Raw genomic sequence first — 14,331 nt, forward strand, 5'->3', positions numbered from 1 at the left:
CTTTTCTTGTGCAACATGAGACTTGCTCTTCCAGGGAGAGCGCTTGTTTATCTTCTTCATGAGGAAGGATTGCCAATTTGAAATGTCAGAAATGCGGCTCTGAAGTTGTTGATCAGGACACCACCCGTTCACTCCGGTGCCTACGTGCTGATCATCCCGTGTACCAATCCATAGTAGCCCACACACATGATTACATACACAGTGGCTGCTCTGTGCATATCCTCTTCTAAATCCAGAGGTGCATTGTTTTAGCTTGTACTAAAATAACATAATATTCAGACTCGGCTATTAGGCTATTTCACGTTTAAATTAAGGTTTAAAAGTAGCTTATGTCAAAAGAAAGGGCTATTTTAGACCATAAACTTTCATTGCCACCTCACTGGTTGATTGCTTGGGGAGAACTAAAGGGGAGTGCTGGTACGCGCCTTGGGTGTGTCAAAAGACGTCACGGAAGTCCGCTAGGCTGTCCAGTGGTTGCACTGTGGGAACTGTATAAATGCGCGCCAGTATCCAAAACGATGGGAAAAAGTTGCACTGGAGTTCAAGCGTGGTGTCCTGTTCCGTGATCTCCCGCAGCTCTCCTCAGGAAACCAGCCAGCCTTATTCACTGACCATCAGCGCCGAGCGCCGCAGACAAGTGCGCTGTGCTGTGTTAAATCTGGAGGGGGGTAAAGGCAGCAGGAATAAAACTTGTTTCATATTTTATGTTTGAAACGCGCTTCACCAGAGATGATGAATTTTATCCTCATCTGCCTGCTATGTGGATTGTACGGTGTTCGTGCAAAAGGTAAGTAACATATTTACTGTTGTTGCTCCCGACCGCTATAGGATGCACATCACCTGCTGTAACCATTTGATCAGGTGTTCACATATTTAATTACGTAGCCTATTTATTTAATTAGGCTCCTATACAGGGAAAATATCGTTTAGTTTTAAAGGTTGTAAACTGAAATTGAAACCGTAACCTGTAGCAAATTGCATTCTATGCACTTACGCACTGTTTTATTATTCTTTTCCCCTTAAAATTGGAGGATTATATAGGTCATTAGAAGTCTGGACACACTTTAAATTTCCATTACCAAGGCAGAACATCCAATCTTTTCTATGAAAGAAAACAAAAGATGCACACATGTGGCTTTTCCTTGTGGTACTCTGTGGTGCCGCTGCTCAGTTATAGGACAATTAAGTCGTTGGTGCGGCCGCGTGCCTGAGGCTGCTCAGCTTGTAAACCTCTACTCGAACCGAGTGCAGTGAGGGAGATAAGCGCCATCCTGCGGGAGATTTGTTTGGATAATGCGGACCTCTGTGGCCCGGCTCCTTGTGCGCTTGGCTACAGTTGAGTGGACACACGCAGGGCGTTGTTTCCTGAGACTGATGCATTTGCCAAATGAAAGTTCTGATATAAATGAACGCGGGGTCATGACCAACTGAAGGAAAAACATCCCCTGAGCAGGAACATGGGTTAATCTGTGCTTACTGCTAAAACAGTCGGCAGGTTGCTTTTATGCTCCCCACAGAACTCTGTGGTGTTAGAAGTCATTTATGGAGCAAGAGATGTTTTTTCCCTGCAAAATGAAATAATGTTTATGCAGCATCAAGTGTACTCTATGCCTAATTAACTATTTAATATGTATTGCTAATATGCGTTTTGTACCTATGTTTTGCACTTAGAAATAAACCTTTTTTTTTTTATTCTGTCTAACCCGCATCTACCTCCTCATTACTGCAAGGCCAAGTTGTGTAAGATTTTAGGGAAAACTAATTTTGAAGTTAGATTAAATTTTTCCATTCATTTTCTATTCATCAACAAAACAAATTAAACACAATCCAAAAAAGTACAATAAATATATCATCATGATAAATGGATGGAGAATGCCAGGAGAGAGTCATAATTTTCAACATGCATACATCATCATACATTCACACACATTTCATATAGCCATACATCTTCATTTGTACACATCCCAATGTCATTGTTGCCATGTTCAAACATTATAATTAACCCTGTTAAGTTTAATAAAGATGATAATAATATATATTCGATAGAAAAACCCCTCTTATTATGACATAACACATAAATATTGTCAATTTAATTATTAGTATTGTAATTCTTGGTTCAGTTGATGACATCAAACTCCAGAGAATTGAGGGTGTGCAGATTAATTCTCTAGAATTCTCATGAATTCTCTTGACATGAGATACAGTGATACAAATTTCAATACAACAAAGTCACTTTTGTTATAATAAGGAAACTATTTTTATTTATATTGTCAAGTGTCCAAAGTTCTTGAGGTCACCTAGGTGTTTTTCCAGGTAGTAAGTTAGTGTGTAGAAACCTGCCACAATATTACATAATTACATCATGTAAGATATTCTTACATGATTTCTATGGTTGGAAATGTGAAATTTAGAACCAAAACACTGAACTTTCTGTCCTACTTAGGTAAAGTAGCTGGAAAACTCTACTGAATTATGAGGAAATGGTGCTTTTAGACATGTCGCAGCTCTTAGAAAAGGCCCCAGAAGGCATAGGGGAGATCCGTAACTTCCCCTCTGTCTTCCCTTACACTGCTGTGTGTGGGAGTGTGTGTTCCTTGCCTACTCACACATTGTGAAATCTAAGGAAATAGTTTAGGAAGTTCTAGCAGTGTGAGTAATGCTAGATCTGCTAAATGGGGCATCCACTGGGAACAATGATGCTGACAATAAATGGTAATAATGGACTTTAGTGATAAACTCAGTCACTGCCGTACAAGTGATTTAACAACTCATGGAGCAGTAAGACAGACTGGAGAGGGTTTTGAATTGTGTTTACTCAGTAAGGAGCAGTCAGAGTGAAGGACAGACTTCCCTGAATGATGTTTCCGCTGTTGTTGGGAGGAAGGAAGGGTGGACAGACAGCCGTCTCTATCTCTCATTAATAAACCTCAGCGATGGAGTGGAGAAATACTTTTATTTGATAAACAAGAAGGACACTGCTTACGCATTTCCACACAAGTTGTCAAGTGGCTTGAGCAAGGAGATGTGAGGAGGGTCACTGACACTGGGTCCTGGATGGAGGACGTGCTGCGGAGCTGGAACCTAGGTTCTGCAAGTGCAGTTTGTAATGGACAGAGCTTACAGGAACTGTCTAAAATATTTATTCATTGTAAAGTGTTTTGTCTTCCAGGATTTCCTCTGAAAGTGGTCTCATGTAGATCTGGGTCCAAAGGGATTTGTTCCATCCCGATCATGACTCATATTTAATGTAATTGCAAAGATGCATCCACCCTCTTGACATATTAGTTTATTCATAAACAAAAAATTCTCCTTCAATGGCGTCCCAGGACTCAAGCTCCCGTTTCAGAGAGTAAACATCCTGCTCAAATGTCCCTAAAGAATAGTGTACGATGAAGTTGCATGTTCTCTAGAGAGGTCGACATGCTGATAAATAAAGCCTTGTCACCTTGTAGAAACTATTAGACAAACCATTCATAAATTTTGTAATGCACTTAATCGGCTATGGAGTTTTGCGATGTTGCTGCCACTACAAGACTTCTGCACACTCATCCTCTCTCCTACCTCTGCAGATAAAGATCAAAAGGGAAAGTACAGCGTCCCAATACTGGATGTAAAAAGCCGGCAGCTGATCCTGGACGCTAACCAGACACTACTGCTTGGCTGCAGGTGAGTTTCGGGTAGATAGATCCAGACCTGAAAACACTGATTTGGGCAACAGGGTTAGAGATGGGGTGGGACAAGGAAGTTGCAAACACCATGATTAATACCTGTAAATTCAAGAAAACACACCCATCCTTAAGGATTAATATTATCAGAAAAATTATCATAATCACCACCTAGACACTCATTCGAATGTAATTCAATCATTTATTGAGGCAACAAGTTGTTGCAGAAACATTCAATCACCGTTTTTATTTTTTTAATTTAAATCTCTATTGGCAAGAGATTGCAACATTAAATAATACAGTAACAAAATAAATATATTCACATTTATGCAGTCTTGGATTCATTTGTTGCTACATTCAGATATTTCTGTTTTGAGTCTTGTATAATATCAGTTTCCCCAATTTTCTTCCAGTTGTGCTTTTTGTACTCTCAAAATATCAATAATAATTTTTTTTCCATTCAAAAGATTTCTTCAACAGTTACTACCCAGTGTGTCGGGGGGAGTTTTTTGTCGCCTGTGCCTCATATTAGCTTGCTATTAATAGTCTTTTAACCACAAATCTGTTGCTTCCTATTACACTTTCAGTTTCTTCAGGGCAATCCAAGTTTGCGTGCAGAATTTTTGGGGGGGGTTTTTTGCTGTCAAAAGTTTTTATCTCATTGTCCAGACTCACCAAAAGCATAAGAAAATCAAACGAACCAACTAAAACATCAAGAATTTGAGTTTCAATGAAGCGCTTTATTGTATCTATATTAGGCCATCTAGGGAAATATAAATCTCTTGAACACTGAATGGGCTTAATTCTTCCACACCCTAAAAGAGTTCAATTCTTATGATGCAAGTTGAATGTGAGTGTACGTGCGAAGATTGCCAAGTGTTTTCTAAGAGAACACTGAGCGCCTTGTATCTGTTGACCAGGGGTCGCTGGGAGCTGACATGGGCGTACCCATCAGGTTTGGCCAGAGATCAGGTGCAAGTGGAGGAGTCTCGCTGTGGGAAGACTAGTCAGCAGTACTGCAGCCGTCTGACGGTCAGCCACAGCCAGGCCCAGCACACTGGCCTGTTCCGTTGCAGATACCGGCACCGGGCCCAAAAACAGACCTCCATCTATGTATATGTCACAGGTATGACACTGCTGACACAGGTCCAAGAGTACAGCTGACACTTCTTTTCTTTTCTGTCTGTCTTTCTAGTTGTACTTACTCATCAAGAAGCCCTTCACTCCTTTACCCCCTCATCCTTATTGTTTATATCCCCAGGTTAAACAGGATGTGGTGGGTGCTAAATACAGACCAATGCCAGAGAGCCAATTATATCTAAACACTGTTTGTCCCAACAACACATCCTTCTAGATGACTCTGGCACAGTTTCACCCCCTCCTCCCCTGCCTCTCTTTTCTCAGCCCGGGCCTACCTCCCTGTTGTCTATATATAAATCCTTTTTTTTACTTTCGGTTACGTGCTACCTCGAGGCCAGGAATAGCCCAGCTGCTGAAAGGCTCAGGCCTGGGCAGAGTTTCCCAGGGCATCAGCCTTATCTGCTCTGCTCAGCCTTGCTTGAAGCATCCTGTGCTTGGGGGAGGAGGGGAAGGGCTTGAAGGGAGTGTGCTGGGAGGGGACGTTGCTGTGTCTCCTACAAGGTGGTGGCGGGGAGGTATATGTGTGGAAGTGTGTGAATGAGGAGCTGAGAAGGATAAGATGAAGGCCTGTGGCTCAGTGGTATCCAGTGGCAGAGGAGGCACGATGTCTGCCCAGCCGGCTCCTCCCTGTCCTGGAGGGTGACATTATTTGGACTGGGCTGCACCGGGCATGGAGCTGGCCCGGAGGCCAGGGTCACAGGGCACGCTACTGTTTGGCCAACAGGACCCTCGGGGGCCATTAATCGCTCAGGTCACCATGTCCATTAAGCGTCAGACTTGGCCTACGGCTCTGCCCAGACGTTGCCTCCCTCCCCGAGTCCTCTATTAGGAATCAAAGCAAGAGAAGGAAGCCCTTAGTCCACTAGTCCTTGGGGTACTTTTGTTCGAATGTTCAGAGATTTGCTTTCCTTGAATAACACCCTATGGTAACAAACAATACAGTGAGCAACACCCACACTTTTCAATGGCACAGAAATATTACAGTAGTCGAACTGGGAGGAGAAACCACAGAGAGGCCGTTTGATTGCTTCTAAACAATCTGTGTGTTTATTGTTGACTACATGCCGTTATTTGCTGAATGGGTATTCAGTGACTGGGTGTGGAGGACCGTGTCTGTTTGGGAGTGTGTGTCTGTTTGTTTTTGTTTGTTGCTGATATTGATACTTGGAAGTGTGTGTGTTTGTTTGTGTGTTTGTGCATTGAGGCAGGTGATTGTTTTCTTTCTTTTCTGGTTGTGCATGGTATTAAAGGGTCAGTTCACAGAAACTGCTGTCCGGACACTGTAGTGCAGATGAGAGAAGATCTGAGTTGAAAGAAATGTTGCTGACTTGCCTTCAGTTAATTCAGTGCACTCAAAGCAATGAACTTAGGGAGCAGCAGCTAGTGGGGCGGTGAGTGATCTGGAGATTTCTTTGCCCTGGGTTTCACCTCTTAGGCTACATAAAGGCTGCCCTACTGTATGTAGCCTGAAAGCACTACCTGCAAAGAGTACTCAGAGCTTAAAAAAGGAACTACCAGCTTCGTTCTTTGGGTTAAAAAGAAAAGGAAGAAAAAATCAGTGAATGCAACAACAAAGTCCATGTTTTGAGATATTTGTCCTTGAACATTCCTCTACCAAAGAAATATTTCCTATGAAAACTGTTTGTGTAAACAGGACAAGGCATCTTGAGAGAGATGTTCTTGTTTTATTTTTAAAAAGTCAGTTTTCAATGCTGTGAACACCACAAACATAATGTCATTCACTTTGTGGTACTGAGGCAGAAATGAAAAAAAATAAATGAATAGAACTGAAACATTTAGTCGATTCATCTATAAATTGATCTACAGGAAGTTTATTTGCAATAGTTTTGATATCATCATTTATGCACTTTTTTCACCAAAAATATCAAACAATCTCTGGTTCTAGCTTCTTCTCTATTTAATCTCACCGCATATGTAATATCTTGGGATTTTAGGACATTTTAAGATGACAAATTGAACTCTTACAAACTGTGATGGGCAGTTTTCACTATGTTTTGAAATGCATAACTAATTGACTCAAGAAAATAATCTGCTGATTTTTGATAATAATATAATCGTTAGCTGTAGCGCTAAAGTATAATGTACTACAAATATCTCACAGACCCAGACAAGTAAAACCACAACTACTTCATGGTTAAGTCTTTAACTTTAATTAATGGGATATTGGTGTCTAAGAAAGAAAGAGTCTTTGTTTATGCATTTATTTTACATGCTTATTATTATCTATGCCATATGTGTCCCTGACCGCAGTGTTTGGGTTTCAGACAGCCAGCGGCCATTTGTGGAACATCCAGGCATGAGCCCAGACGTGTTGTATATGAAGGAGAAGCAGCCGCTGCACATCCCCTGCCGGGTCACCCACCCTAATGCCACCACCACACTGGTCAAGGTCAGTGCAGGAAATGTGACTATTTCACTTCATGGTTTGGGTACAGATACCTGCTCTGCATCATGATCTCTAAGTGTAATAAGAGTATCTACTCATGTCACTCTTTGTCCTTCTCTGCCCAATCACACCACTCTCATTCTCTGCACTTCACCAACACTTGTCCCGTTTTTTTCCATCAGGGCTCACATATGTGCACAAAGCACCGTCCCGTTGTTTCTCCCTCTCCAGATCATTCACCACATTGTTCTTATCTTGGCAGCCATTACTCTGTGGCGTGTGTGTCCGTTTGTTTGTGTGTGTCTGCGGATATGTGTGAAAGTGTGTGCGGATATGTTTGTGAGTGTTGGTGCTTGAGTGCTGAGTGAGGGGGCGAGCGGACAATGTTACAAAGTGCAACAGAGAGGAGCATTTAGAGTGCCTGTTGCCTGCATGTGTGTCTGCTTCTGTATAAGCGCTTGTTGCTGTATGGATTTTCCTGTGAATGAAACAAAACCACATCTGTCTGCTTAAATCTGCAAGAACACCTTCCAGTCAAAGAGGCCTCTTTCTTTACTGACTTTTTCCAATGGAGCGGGGCCCACAGCGTCCTGTTGGCACTGTTTCTACCTCTGGAGATAGGACAATGGGATCTGGAGTGCCCCTTTGGCCCTCAGCCAGCAACACTTCCCACATCTAACCCTCCACCTCTTGTAGTAGGAATCCTGGCTGCCAGCTTCCCCCAACTGATGCTTTAAACAGCTGGTTTTCATGGTGGAGGAAGCAGTGGTAGCTACTGTTGGCCCCTGAGAGATAATAGTACAGTCCATTCTCTTTAATCACGAATGCTGATCATTAATATGATGGCTTGTGCGTCACTGTAGGAATCTTATTGTGGTCTAACTACAATAGAGTAGTTGTAAAACATAGAGAAGGCTCTGGACCAAATTGTTTCTGTATGTATATCAGATAACATTAAGAAACAATACAAGTGTATTAAAGGGACACGCCAACAATTTAGTATTGCACTTCTTTAAAGTCAGAGGACTTTAGGGGAGAGATTAAAGCAGAATGGTCTAAAGACTTTTAGAGAGATTTTTAACCCCCTAGAATGGTTCAGAGTTCATACAACTCAAAAGCATCTTTTGAGCATCTGTTAGACCCTCTCTGCCTCAACCCCACACAAACGTGTAGTCTCCTTGTCAATATTACTCAAGTAATGTCCCTTTGTCCCTAAGTTGTACTTAGGCACAGCATTGCTTTGAGTAAAATGGTAACGTCAGCATGCAATTCACAATGACAATGCTAACATGTTTAGCAGGTGTTAGCATGGAAACACGTGCTAATTAGCACTAAACATAAAGTACAGCTGAGGCTGATGGGAATGTCGTTAGTATTGCAGTTATTATTTAATGATAAACCAAAGTACATTTTGACTTTATGATGGCGTTAGATGAAAAGTGCAGGATCACCAAAGTTGTTACAATAATAAATAAATACATTTCATGGCAATCCATCAAATATTTGTTGAGACGTTTCAGTGTGGAACAAAGTGGTGGACAGACTGACATTACCATCCATTGAGCAAGGCTGCTAGCATGGCTAAGAAGACAAGAGGAAAGCTGCAACAAGAGGAAATGTCTACAAACTTGAAATTTTATGGATTTGCGATCCAGGAAGTGCAAAAAAAACATCATAAGAACAAACCAGACCCTGCGTGACATATCCTACTAGTTCTCTAAACTATGAGTCTGATCCTAAAATCAACACACACACACACGTGTTTTTGTCCTACTTCCATCCCCTCACAAATGCCTGGAACCACTAAGGTAATTAATCTAAAAATAGCTCTCCTCCTCTTCCTTCATCTCCCACTCCCTCTTCTAAGCCTACCCTGGCCGGTCTAAACCAGGAATCCGCTCACTGTCACAGCCTCAGGAGTGTTTTTTTCCTGGAAGGATTTTGCACTTTGCCTGGATCTCTAATATGACCCTTGTCAGCAGGAACAATACCCAGGAGGCTCTGCTCTCTCTCTCTCTCTCTCTTGCCATGAAAGTGACCAGGAGATCCGGATGATGGGGTCGACCTGGGGCTCCAGTCAAAATGTCTATATCCTGTATTAACAGGATGCTAAGAGATGGACTGGAGTCACATTTCTCATATCCTGACTCCTTCACTCCTCCCCGTTTCTCCACCTCCACCTTTGCTTGCTCACCGTGTGGGTTTGGAGGATGGGGGTAAAAGGAGCAGAGAGGGCATTAACTAAGGGCACTCAGACAGGGCGAGTTAGGGTGGAGAGAAGAACTTTACAGGACTGAGAGAGGAGGAGCTCAGTGGCATCTGAGAGGGTCACCTCACTCTGGGATGGGGGATATCAGCCAGTTCACACTGGGGGTGCAGCAGGAGGGTCTGTGTGTGCTGGTGCTGGTGGGGGCGTCCACCTTTTCCCTTGAGAGTGGGTGGGAGGCTTCCACTGTGTTACAGAAACTCTAGTAAACATTTCCTTGAGGCTGCCTCGAAGAAAACAACAGCACCGTTACACAAGTGTCCACGTGAAGGTAGCCAAGTCTTATAAAACCTGTAAGAATACAGGAAGCATCATCTGGGGCTTCTTGTGAATCCTCTTAGTCTACAACTGGCATCTTCTAGAAAATTGTGTATGACAAAAAAAATTACACAGATTCCAAAAGGGACCTTACGGCTGTCTTACCCCAGCTGGACGTGGATCGGTCCAAAAGAAAAAACTCCAACCCGCATGAAAGAAATTAAGTGACCAAATTTTGTGGCAGAATTTTATTTAGTGAGTTTAGCAGTTTTAAGGTCCTGGTATTGTGCATGCTACCTTACAGGGACACATCATGACTTACTGGGACTATTGAATAGAACACAACCCAAGTTAATGTTATTAGTAACACTTTTCCTGCTACGACAAGTCAAAATGTCTGCTGTGAAAAAGAAAAGATCTATCACAGGAGACTAAAAACACAGACTAAACACTTGAGCTTGACTTAGACTTACAAGAGACCCAACAAGGGGGGGTTGAGACTTGACAAAAGATGTTGAGTTTAAAGGTTTTTCGTTGTCATTGGTTTAACGAAAAATAAAGCACAACAGCCACACACTGCATATTTATTATTAGACAGACACATTAGAAGGACTTGGTCTCAGTACTGTAAAAATACAAAATAAGGATTTTAGAGGAAAAACTTCAAATTCTGTGTCATTTTAACTTATCAGTATGCAGAGTTACAGTTGACTTGTGCCTTGTCTTGAACAGTTACAAACTTGGAGGCTCATAAGGCTTAGTGATTTAGCAACTTACTTGGTGTTCTGGAGCTTTCGATCACATCACCTGATCTTTATCAAATAACACTTGCGCTTAAAAGACTTATGAGCAGTGCTGGACTTTTTATTTGACACTAAGTCATTGTTTGAGGGGGGACACTCAGTATCCTGTGACAGTTGTTCTCTCTTGTAGCAAATCTAATGCAAATGGTAGACCAATGAAGACCACTCTTGTCCTCCCGTGTTAACATTTTCATCAGGGTGTTGCATATCAGATATTTTTATTTCTAAATGATTCATTATCCTGGTTCTCTGGAACTGTGACTAATTTGTCCTGATCTCTGTATGTTAAGTCATGCTTGTCAAAGTGTGTCATTGCCGGTGTTCTGATGTTTTTTAGTGCACCACAACATTTCATGGGTGTCTTCTTCTCTATCCTCCCACAGTTCCCCAATCACAGCGTGAGTCCAGACCAGAGGAACATTATTTGGAATAGCAAGCAAGGCTTCACCATCCGAACTCCCACCTTCTATTACATTGGCCTCTTCTTCTGCCAGACAATCACTGACGGCATCACGCACAAGTCACGTATATACTTTGTGCACAGACCTGGTCAGCAGTACATTCGTTCTTTTTAAATACAAATCACACAGAAACATGTGTCTCAGTGTTTTATTATCCCCCAGTCCACTCTATATATAATTTCCTGTATTTTTCTTTCTTGTCACAGTGAGTAACATCATGGACGTGTATCTGAACAGCAGTGGTCCTGTGCAGGCGTTAAAGGGAGAGAGACTGGTTTTAAACTGCACCGCCACCGCAGAGTTGAACACCAGAGTAAACATCAGCTGGGACTACCCTGGAGAGGTCAGATCTATGTTAAAGTCTGTGGAGACTTTGTATGAACAGGAGTGTGTAAAGCTGTTACCCTCAGAGAAACAGTGTATCTAAGCTGTTCCTAGTCAAGTAAATGAACTAGTTATTTTATAGATTTTTAAAAGCACATATGAAAGGACTTCTTTAAACATTTTTTTGAGCAAAATTAGTTAAAGCGCTGCTCTTTGAAATGTTCTAAAATGTAGTGACATTTTTACATTGCAATGGATGTGATCTCAACTGCAAGCACCAGTAATACTAATAATAAGACCTATGTTGTTAGGTGTTTATTAGTTGTGACTAATGACTTTAATATTACTTTATAAATAATGTATTAAAGACTTATCACAGTTTGACAACATGCTACAGAGCATCTAGTCCATTATTAACTAGTTGACTAACTGTTAATGTACACCACCAGACTTGATAGATCATTGCAATGAAAGAACCCTTTATTAATGACTTGCCCACTCTCATAAATAAAGGCCTGTGGGTTTCTCACTGTCTAAGAATAATAGTACATAATATAGTAGAAAAAGTTAAATATAAGAAATGAAAAATATAAAAGGGGGGACGGAACTGCTGTGCCATTATATGCAGCCCCAGAAGAATTTATTTATTGTATTTTTGTTTTCTTTGCACTACCTTCCCCTGTGCTGCTGTGCCATTTTGAATTTCCTCCATGGGGATCAATAAAGGAACATCTTATCTTATTTTATCCTATAAAAAAAAAAAAATGTAAATTATATATTTACATTATATTAAAAAACAAGGACTACTTAAAAAGGTTGTGTAATTATATGTAATAATTTACATTCTTCCAGATACAGTATATAAACATGCCAGCCTTAAAAGACATGCTGCTGCAAGGTGAAAACCTTGTTACGCCAGTTATTTTTAACTTAAATGTCAGAAATTCAGTCAAGAGATTGCATGCTGCGCAAAGGGGTTAAATAAAGTAATAACTCTTGATTCAAATTATATTTTAAGGACACGCAGATGAGCCCTTCAGTGTTAATTCTGTGGCTATTTCTCCCACTTTCAGAATGACAAAACTGGCTCCTTTTCCAAGAGGATCCTGAAGCACAGAACACACTTGTTGTTCTACAATATTCTGACCATCCCGAAGCTCCAGCGTTCAGACCGAGGCCTCTACACATGCCGCGTCACCAGCGATGAAAAAATCAAACAACAGAAAGTTACAGTCACTGTCTATGGTGAGTTTCTTCAAAGTTTCATTCTGATAATGTTTCCGTCAACATCCTTTTTTTTTTTTAGATTGAATCACTGTTGAAACTGGTGGAAAATGTCACAGCTATGATTTGCAATTTTTCCATTCACTCTGTTAATCTTTCACAATATGTGCATGTGTTTCCTCAATTTTAGACCGTCCATTTATTCGCCTGAAGCCCAGACGTGATTCTGTGATGCAGGCTCAGGCGGGACAGAAATCTTACAGGATTTCTCCCAAACTGCGAGCGTTCCCCTCCCCTGAGGTCATCTGGTAAGAGTTTTGTCTTTTTTTCCCTCCTCTTTAGTATCTATATTAAGGCTGTCTCTAAATCTATTTTAATCTCTGATATACTTTCTCAACACCATTTCCTTGGAAAGGCCTTGTTTGTTTTAGAAACCAATCATTGCTCATCATATTTCGTCATCACACTCCTTTCCAAAACTTTGCTCAGTGGTCTTTTTTCTCTACAGGTTAAAGGATGGCAAGGTGGCAGCAGAGCAGTGCTCCAGATACCACATGGATGGGAATTCCCTGGTAATCCGGGATGTAGCAGAGGAGGATGCTGGAACGTACACTGTCCTGGTACGAATCCAGGAACATGGACTCAACCAGAATCTCACGCTCACACTTGTGGTCAATGGTAAGAAAACTGGGTTTAAAATCACCACCCACCTTTAGCTCTGTCTTAGACTTCCCTCAGTGATTAAACATTGCTCTGTTTGTGTGGGTTTGTTGTCTGATAGTGAGTCCTCAGATAGGGGAGAAGGCGGTGTCGTTGCAGGACCCGGGCTCAGTCCCACGGGGGAGCAGACAAGCCCTTCACTGCACATCCCACGGGGTCCCTCCCCCACACATCCAGTGGCTGTGGCATCCCTGCCCATCCAAAGGCCTGTAAGTAGTCCAGAACAGTAGATACAGTGTGCACATAATGAGCAGGAAACCATTTGAAATTGCAGTGGATGTTGGATAGCACCAACTGGAATAAGTAAGCTTCATTGTTGAATAGTATAAAAATCTTTAAACCTTCCTTTACAAAATGGCACTACTTTAGGGGCTGTGGTCAGGCATTTAAATATGAGCATACAGCAATACTGAGCTCTCCATTATTTGTTATAAATTTGATACATTAAAAGTTTAATCAACAAACAGCAACAACAAAAATGGTACATTCAAAGAGTCAAATCCATCAACACATTCTTACTGTTGATTTTTTTTTTATATTTACACATAGTACATATTTTGGCTGCAAATGCTAAAAATAATTTTGAGGCTATAATGTTGAAAATTATGTATTTTTTTTGTTTTGTGTCATTATTTGAAGTGGTGGTGTGTGTGTGTGAGAGTGTGTGTGCACGCGTGTGTGTGTGTGTGTGTGTGTGTGTGTGTGATTTTGAAAAATGAGACATGTTTTGTCTATTTCAGCATGTGTTCAGACATCATTTCCTTCTTGTAACCAGAACAGATGCCTTTGGGGGCCTTTCATGTGCGAGAATGTGTGAAAATGTGTGTGTGTTTATTTGTGTGTGCGTTTGTGCGCCGACATGTGTGTGAGTCTCATCATGTCTGTGTTTATGTGTGGTTTCTTGCTTGTGTAGCTTGTGCAGCCTTTTCCCCATATGTTTGTTCTCGTACTGTCCATGTGTCCTTTTTCCATATGTTTGTTTAAGTGCATACAAATGCGTAGCCTGTGTGCACGTGTGTGCACGTGTGTGTGTTTCTGTGTGTTTCTGTGTGTGTGTGCCTGG

The 14,331-nt window shown here is 41.4% G+C and overlaps 1 protein-coding gene across 3 annotated transcripts in view; it reads left to right on the plus strand.

Annotated features, from left to right (window-relative positions):
• Positions 1 to 502: 502 nt before the first annotated feature.
• flt1 (fms related receptor tyrosine kinase 1) overlaps positions 503 to 14,331 on the plus strand; it is a 34,784-nt gene continuing 20,955 nt past the window's right edge. For 2 of the 3 annotated variants that reach the window (XM_038727899.1, XM_038727906.1), the window contains exons 1-10: positions 503 to 787; positions 3,570 to 3,666; positions 4,586 to 4,791; positions 7,091 to 7,215; positions 10,923 to 11,088; positions 11,207 to 11,343; positions 12,398 to 12,569; positions 12,739 to 12,856; positions 13,057 to 13,226; positions 13,330 to 13,477. In XM_038727899.1, the coding sequence (XP_038583827.1) occupies positions 730 to 787; positions 3,570 to 3,666; positions 4,586 to 4,791; positions 7,091 to 7,215; positions 10,923 to 11,088; positions 11,207 to 11,343; positions 12,398 to 12,569; positions 12,739 to 12,856; positions 13,057 to 13,226; positions 13,330 to 13,477 (1,397 nt within the window). In that variant the 5' untranslated portion in view covers positions 503 to 729. The remainder of the gene's footprint in view (positions 788 to 3,569; positions 3,667 to 4,585; positions 4,792 to 7,090; positions 7,216 to 10,922; positions 11,089 to 11,206; positions 11,344 to 12,397; positions 12,570 to 12,738; positions 12,857 to 13,056; positions 13,227 to 13,329; positions 13,478 to 14,331) is intronic. The other variant, XM_038727912.1, reaches the window with a different exon arrangement.

This window comes from Micropterus salmoides, unplaced genomic scaffold (genome assembly GCF_014851395.1).
Source record: "Micropterus salmoides isolate LMB-PRFRI ecotype aquatic unplaced genomic scaffold, ASM1485139v1 Ms_hic_scaffold_1, whole genome shotgun sequence".
Classification (NCBI taxonomy): Eukaryota; Metazoa; Chordata; class Actinopteri; order Centrarchiformes; family Centrarchidae; genus Micropterus; species Micropterus salmoides.